Source organism: Alligator sinensis, unplaced genomic scaffold, assembly GCF_000455745.1.
Source record: "Alligator sinensis unplaced genomic scaffold, ASM45574v1 scaffold140_1, whole genome shotgun sequence".
NCBI classification, from domain to species: domain Eukaryota; kingdom Metazoa; phylum Chordata; order Crocodylia; family Alligatoridae; genus Alligator; species Alligator sinensis.
In genome coordinates, this window is record NW_005841836.1 from 3,762,089 (window position 1) to 3,770,485 (window position 8,397).

The 8,397-nt window shown below is 40.7% G+C and overlaps 1 protein-coding gene across 2 annotated transcripts in view; it reads right to left on the reverse strand.

The window, feature by feature from the left end:
* Window positions 1-8,397, reverse strand: part of GPCPD1 (glycerophosphocholine phosphodiesterase 1) — a 122,853-nt gene that overhangs the window by 12,421 nt on the left and 102,035 nt on the right. For both annotated transcript variants that reach the window (XM_025202104.1, XM_006015429.3), the window contains exons 15-18: window positions 7,725-7,786; window positions 3,176-3,241; window positions 2,250-2,386; window positions 441-576 (exon numbers count right to left, since the gene is read on the reverse strand). In XM_025202104.1, coding sequence (XP_025057889.1) covers window positions 441-576; window positions 2,250-2,386; window positions 3,176-3,241; window positions 7,725-7,786 — 401 coding nt within the window. The remainder of the gene's footprint in view (window positions 1-440; window positions 577-2,249; window positions 2,387-3,175; window positions 3,242-7,724; window positions 7,787-8,397) is intronic.

Here is an 8,397-nt window from a genome sequence, read left to right on the forward strand (position 1 = left end):
AGCCTAGTCCCTGCACTTTGGGGGGGGGGCGGAAGAAAAGCAAAGCCCCACACTCACTGGCTCTGGCAGCAGCCATCAGGGGGCCTCTGGGGGCTCATGGCAGAGCCCCCCCCCCCCCAGGGCGGGGCAACAGGGATTCCCCCCCACCCACCATTTGGCACCCACGCAGCAGCTGCTCCATGGCACGGGTGCAGTGTAGCTCAGCAGGGCACTGCGCACTGCATGGGAGCTGGGGCGGCTTCACGTGTCAGCCGGCCTACTTTGCACCCAAGAAAATGTATCACTTTAGCAGACTCTCAACACTTTCCTGTACTAATAATTTGCTGATCATCTCATTTTAGAATTCAGTTTCTGTATCCAGTCATCAATATCAGCAATTATAGAATACAGTAATAAACTAGTTCCATTTCACTGACGAATAAAGAAATGTAACAACTTACCAGCAAATTTTCAAATTGTGCAAAACTCATTGCAATAGAAGTTGTACGACTCCTGAGATCCATAAGGTCTGGATAAATGTCAGATTTTCCTTGGGTCAGAAACAACACCGGATACTTATTTTGCTTATGCCGAACCCTGTAGAAAGAGTTTTAAAATACAGAACACTCTTTAACATATTCCTAAGGAAAAGGAATCTTTTCAACAGTGTTTCTAGCACACAAAGTAGAAACCAACACACGACACATAAACAGGTCAACTGATGCACACTCACCAGTGATAAGTTTCCACCCTTTAAGAACTTCAATTGTTTTGTGTCTTCCCAGACTACAGTAATTTACTGCATACAGATTAAATACTGCCAGATGCAGACGTAATCCCTAGTTCTAAGACAGTCCTTAATGTGACAAGTATTGGCTACTGCCAGAAAAATGTACTTTCCTTGTATTTGACTGTACTGAAAATACCCAGAACTATGTTGAAACTGTAGAATATGTATTACTTGGTCTTTATTTTCCTTATACAGTACCCTGAAGGAAACACCTTCCAAACTGATGCAAACCCAAGATAAGCATGCTGAGTAGTGCTCTGTTATCTTTTCTGCACCATCACTAAATACCATTCAATCCCTTTTAGCATCTCCACTGCCTTGTTCTGACTGTTCAACAAAGTAAATGAATAATTTATCCACTGTCAACTCTCACATCTAGCTTATAAGGTAGTAACTTGGGGGTCATCGTTGACCACAAGATGAACATGAGCCTGCAATGCGATGCGGCGGCTAGTAAAGCGACCAAAACGCTGGCTTGCATCCATAGATGCTTCTCAAGCAAATCCCGGGACGTCATTCTCCCCCTGTACTCGGCCTTAGTGAGGCCGCAGCTGGAGTACTGTGTCCAGTTTTGGGTTCCACAATTCAAAAAGGATGTGGAGAAGCTTGAGAGAGCCCAGAGAAGAGCCACGCGCATGATCAGAGGTCAGGGAAGCAGACCCTACGATGACAGGCTGAGAGCCCTGGGGCTCTTTAGCCTGAAAAAGTGCAGGCTCAGGGGTGATCTGATGGCCACCTACAAGTTTATCAGGGGTGACCACCAGCATCTGGGGGAATGTTTGTTCACCAGAGCGCCCCAAGGGATGACGAGGTCGAATGGTCACAAACTACTTCAAGATCGTTTCAGGCTGGACATAAGGAAGAACTTCTTTACTGTCCGAGCCCCCAAGGTCTGGAACAGCCTGCCACCAGAGGTGGTTCAAGCGCCTTCATTGAACACCTTCAAGATGAAACTGGATGCTTATCTTGCTGGGATCCTATGACCCCAGCTGACTTCCTGCCCTTTGGGCGGGGGGCTGGACTCGATCTTCCGAGGTCCCTTCCAGCCCTGATGATGATGTCTATGAAAAAACTGTTTAGTTAAACACCACACATTAACCTCCAACCAAGAGGAAGAAACCATTTGCACACTGGACATACAGTAAAAGAACTGAAAAAGAAGAAATGACAGCCCTGCATAACGTCTGCACATTTTCCTGCTCTTTTGAGAAAATAGGTATTTGTTGAAGCAATTAATGAGGCACCTGAATTCATAATGTGCTACATCTTTCAATCACTTTTTTTTTATTTGGGGGCATGGTCAGGTGGCTGAGAGGTCTAGTTCCTAGTTTAGGGACTTAACTTTCCAAACATGTTGTCATTCAAATCCAAATGAGTCACAGAATTTACATTTTACTTAGATTCTCCAAAACATGTTCATATGTCTGTATTTTTAATTAAGTTAAAAATAAAATTTAAAAATGTCTCTTCTTTATCTTACATTGTGCAAATGTCTGCATCAAAAGAAGAAAATATGATTCTCCTCCTCCCAGCATTTACAAGAGTGGTTTTCAGAATGATGTCCAAGAAGAGGTTCATGTCAAAATAGGTTGACAGGCCACCATCCCATTTCCCATCCTATGAAAATAAGGACAAGATTTAGCTGTTTAAATTGGTAATTACTGACATTTTTCAATTACCTGGAGAGAGCTCTCAATATCTAAGTTATGCAAAAAGAGAAAAATTCAGCTTGTAAAACTAAATAAAAGAAAGTTACTATTTGCCTATCCATCCCTACTTACAAAAGAGGAGGGCTGTTTGCAACTATTTTCCTACAACCTAATCAAAATAAAACACTACTTGCAGAATAAAGATTCATTTAAAGGCTAATTATGTTAAAGGAAAAGACAAAAATGTTAAAATCATCAAATATAGTGAAAACAAACATAAAAGATTACTAAGAACTTCAGATATTTTGCACAGCTATTTATAAGTATACAGATGTAGTATCAATATTTAACTGGGAAGGCTACTGCCTTCTAGTAAGATTAATGTTTTAAAAGGTTGAATCTGCACTGTGGCCCTATCCTAGACTTACATACCTGTTTAACGAAGAGAATTTGTGTACATGTATGTGCACATGCACACACACATGCACGCACATTTACAGGACTGATAGGTATTTTCTTTCTTTTTCTGATGTCAAAAGGACAAAATGTGTCCAAAAGTTAAAACTGTCTTCCACTGTTAATAAATAAAGGTACACAGTATTGTGTAACATTAACTTTCAATTACACAAAAAGCAATAAAAAAGGCAGTACAGTAAAGTTTAGGTCCATTGTAGGCAAACTGCTATATCATGATATTTATAAATAGTCTGCAAAATAACACAATGTATAAAAATAAGGAACATGCATGATTACTCACTCTTTGTTGACAGATCCATTTTATTTCTATGTTAAACCCAACATCTTCAGGAAGTGATTCTAGAACCTAGGTAAGATGACAGTGGCATTCACTCACAAGTTGTCTATCCAGCACCATTGTTAAGGATAAATACTGGTCAAAAATACTGAAATTTCACACATCAATGATAAAGGAAACAGTCAGTTTAAGACAAGAGATATCCATTCCTTTTCTCCTCTATTATTCTCTTAGCTCACTTTGGATAAACGAGTTGCACCCTTCAGCAATGAGAAATGGCATGATGTGCAATTAACTTCAATGAAGTATGTCAAGATATACGTTTTACAAATACTGAAACAACACCTGCATTTTTCTGGTTAGCTATTTATCAAGAAGACTTTGATACCATCATTTTTGATGAAAAATAATGTGTTTAAATACTTTAAAAGAATCAATATTTTTCTTATTTCTTTTTGTTAAAGGACAAAAATTCCCTGAGAGATGAATAACCTTCCTTTTTTTGACAGCACATTTGAGAAGTTCCCATATGTTCATATTAATTTTTTGTACAGAAGAAAAGTATGTCAGTTTGGGAGACCAACAGCCTACAGCAAAGTGTTTTTCAGTATATATCCTGTATGTGAATTCTTTGTGCAGCAAAGCACTAAATCCTCAAGCCTCAGAATACAAGAAAGTGTTATTAAGTATTCAAGGGAAATATTAACTTGTTCTAATGTTTTATACCAATAAAATCAGTAAGCAGTTATACATTATTATAAAGAACTTTTGTAATTAATGAAATACTGTTAGCTGAATTTTTTACATGTCAAAAGATGACAGCTGCAAAAGAAAGTAGTTGAACACCCTGCTGACGGTAGACTGGGGAGGGGAACAGGGATGAAAATTCCTAGAATCAAAATGGCTTTCAAACGTTCAATCTAAATAAGTCAGTTTGTCAGACAACTGATGCAGTTTATCCATTGGCTTTAGCTATGCAATGGCTTGGCTGGACAACCAGGTATCTGTAAGTAATACAGGCATGTTGCATCTTACGTGGGGGTTACGTTCTAAAGGCAGCGCATGAAGGCGAAAATTGCGTATCGTGACATCGCATATTACCGTGCCAGCGGTGACTGCCTCTGCCTCCAAAACCTCCCGCTGCTGCCACAGAGCCGTGCTTAGAGCTGTGCGGCCGGCGGCAGCGGCGCAGTGCGGGGTGGGGATGGCTGTGTGCCACCTGGCCACCACCACGCCCGACGGCCGGCCACATAGCTCCAGGCACGGCTCCATGGTGGCGGCGGGAGGTTTTGGAGGCAGAGGCAGTCACTGCTGGCAGCGTGGTGGTGGCCGGGCCTCCAGGTAAGCGGCAGAGGCATGTGCAGACTCAAGCCCGGCCCCCCCTCCCCACCTGCGTATAGTTAAATTCTCGCAAGTTAAATGCGCGTATGATGCGACATGCCTGTATCTACATTTGCCAACTTGCAACTAGAATAAATTTGAAATGCTAACGTGTTAGTAAATTAACAATACACCCTCATTGCAACTAGGAGCCGCTGTTATTACCATGTTTACTCGAATATAAGACGGCCTCCCGATTAGATTCCATATATGGACAATTTGTAAATTTGTTGTAATTTTCCAGGTACAGAATCTAAGTATTGGAGGTTTATCTTGAATTTGTCCCTCTTGCACAGCTAGAGCAGGCAAAATAAATCTGGGGGCTCCCTTGCCCCTTCAAACTTCCCCCCATCCCTTTACTGTCAGACCTTGGTCTCCCTGAACACATGAAAGTAAGGGGCAAATTTAAAAACATGGACTTTGAAATAAACTTGCCTGTACTAATCTGCATATAGGGTACCAATAGACTTAGTTCATCCAGAATTGATGCATTTCACCTTTTTCACAAACTGCCACAAGCTTTAGCACAGGTACTCCATAACCACACTTTTAAGCAGCACTTTTGTACCTTCTTATATGTAGCACAAACCATTTTATTTGTTTTTGTTTTTTTTTTTCAAAAATATATACGTTGTGGTTTAGTGGTAGAATCCTTGTCCGCCACACAGGAGACAGGTTCTATGGGAGAACCATGGCAATTTCAAGGCCTACAGGCACATGTTGGGCAGCATGTACACCGCCCAGTGTTGTAGCACATGCCCTGAAAAATACTTTGTGAAGCAGGCTGTTTTGGAGTCTGCCCCTACTTCCAGTTTGCAAATCTGGCTCTTGTACTTGGCTCAGAGAAACAGCTGCACAAACTATACAGCACAACTACTAGTCCAAACCCAGAAGGCTCATTATTTACCGTATAGTTAATTGGGCTGGGCCACACCAGAGCCAACAGCATTTCATGTCATGGTGACCCAACAGCTCAGCTGGTCAGTATGTGTGTGTAGTCTGGATACCCCACCAAAGGATCCATGTGCTAATTAGTTCCCTACTCATGACTAGGACTGGGTCTTCTTGTCAAGAGTCTTGTGACCCTCCAAAAATGTGAACACAGATGAGGCACAGGGCAACTTGGTCCAGCATCACATCATGGAGGGCAGGGCCACACTAATCATATGTGACAGGCTGAGAAAGGGGATGACAGAGGGATTCTGGGTGAACTGTTTGGGGCCCCATTTGGTGATGTTTGTCAGACATTTAAGGCTGGTGAAACAACAGGATTCATTGGAAATGGGAGAGGCAGGCATAGCTTAGCTGTGGGAGTGAAGAGGAAGTAAAAATGTATGCAATGTAGTGACTTGCCATGACTTGAAAAAATAGTCGGTGCTGAGGGGGACTGAGCACAATGGGCGCCTTATTCAAATGGGTTGCACTAATCTGTCATTGTGATAGGCTCCCATCATAATGTTTGCCCTATATGGACCATGTGTTTTAGTCATGCTCAGATTTGGCTACATATAATCATAATTGGTTTTCATTACTGAGTACACACAGCTTGGGCAACAGTTTAATAACAGACAATGCATTTAATGAGGTTTCTTTGCACGTGAATGTAAGATAAGGAGCTTCCCTCCCTCTGTGCTTACCGGGGAAAAAAACTTTTTATTTCAAGTCTTATATCCAAGTCTTATATTCGAGTAAATATAGCATATAATAAATAGACACGCAAACTAATGATTCAGGCATTAGAAAAAAACAACCAGAGCAAAGAAATGTAGTTAAGAAAATTAGGTAAGGTAAGGTAACATAAGATAAATGGAAGTATTTATCAGACTGTAGTAGTTTCTGAAAAAGGGCAATATAAAATGTGCTCTGGCAATAGGTCATTAGCAGAATATTAGAACTGTACACATTACTCTGTTTCCAACTGTGCTGAGTAGCAGAAGCTAAGCAGTGAATTAATACAAATCTAGTAGATACAAAAGCTTTACTAATAAAACATTACTGTATCACAACTGTAAAAGAAGTAATAGTATTTTGAGAGTTGTGCAAGAAACAGGACCCTGCACATGGTAACTACATTGGTACCAAGTTGCAGGATATTAAAACAGTTGTAGGCATTTTGACAAGCAGGTTATGTTTTCCCAGGATAAATTAATTACAAATAATTTACTATAGACTGGGTAGGTATGACAGATAGGACCCTGTGCATGGTAACCACATTACTACAGTTATAAAAAAGGTAACAGCAAACTGTGCAAGACTAAAACTGTCAGAAGTAACTACATATTCCTCTACTTGTGGCATTTAGTTGGGTGCCTAAATCCCCAAAGGATCTGATTTTCAGGGACATTATGCACCTGCAGCTCTTAATTGCTACTAGTTGTGGTGAGCATATAAGACATCTATTATTTATTTTTAGTTTCTTTTCCACTACTAAAGCAAATTATTTTGCTCCCAAACACCACTGCTTCTAAGCAGTCCCTCAGAGGAAATACTTTAACTACCTGTGACCAGGGCCGACTCTAGGGGAGTGTGGGGCCTGTGGGAGGCAGAGGTGGTGATCAGCCAAAGCATGGGGGAGGGGGGTGGCAAGTGTAAAGCCAGCAGACTGGTGGCACCCTTAGCACTGTCCATGGGGCCCCCCAAAGCGTGGGGCCTGGGGCAGTCGCCCCAATTTGCCCCTGCCCCGCCAAGGGACGGCTTTGCCTGTGACCTCTCATCACAGCAGAAACAGAATGTCACCACCTAAATGACTAAGAAACGTTTAAAAAATAAAGGAGAAAAGACATTGACAAGTCCTTGAAGATCAACTTTTCTCTTCTCTTGGAACTCAAACCAGCAGATCAAGATGACTCCACTTATAATTCATGCTGGAAATAGAAGGTATCTTGAGTGTTGAAGATATACTAATATTATCTGTGGTCTACAACAATTATTCTATTCCATGCAGTTACAGTATTTCAGTATTCAAAACCTGGATGTTTGTTTGGTTTTTTTTTAAAATAGCCTCTAAATTGATGTGCATGGTGGCAGCTAAAAATAAGCTTCATTTTGCACTTTCTGCTGTTACTAGGGCCAACATTTGATTATTCATTTTCTAGGCATATAAGAACCCAAGGGAAAATTTATATTTTCACATTTCAATATTGCATGGCTCTGTTCTACATTGATTACTTACGGTCTGGAGAGAAGGAAATGGCTGGTTCTCAGAAAAATAATTTTCCTCCTCTTTAAAAGATGCTAAAATGGAATATGAAAGACTACATTAATGGTAAATAGAAGCATTACCAACACCCAAACTAGAAGACTTGCTTCAAATTCATAAGCCTTTTTAAAAGTTAAAGCCAAATTACCCTCTGATTGTTTAATTCTTCCTCCCCAGCACTAATACATGGATTACCTAACAGAACTCCAAATTCTCTCGATTTAAATCGAGGAAAGATGACTGACTTCTGCTGCAGGAAATCTTTCAACATATTCAACTAAGTACCCAAGTACTTGGTACTAAGTTTATTTTCTACCAATGGGGACTTCTTACCATCTTGTACCATCTATACTTTTCCCAGAGCCTGATGAAGGGACTTTGATCCCGAAACCTTGCAGAAAAAGACAATTTTCTTGTGATTTCCCAGTTGGTCTAATAAAAGGTATCATTTTGGAACCAAGAGTTCTACTTTTTTGTATGTCTACTAAGTACCTGAAGTATTTATCAGGGTATCACACAGACATACAGCATGAATAAAAAATACCCCTATCCTGAAGAGCTTACACATGAAGGCAAACTACAGAGGCAAATATGATGTCCTAGGTTCTACATTAAACTTCCATTAGATGGAAACGGCTTCAATTCC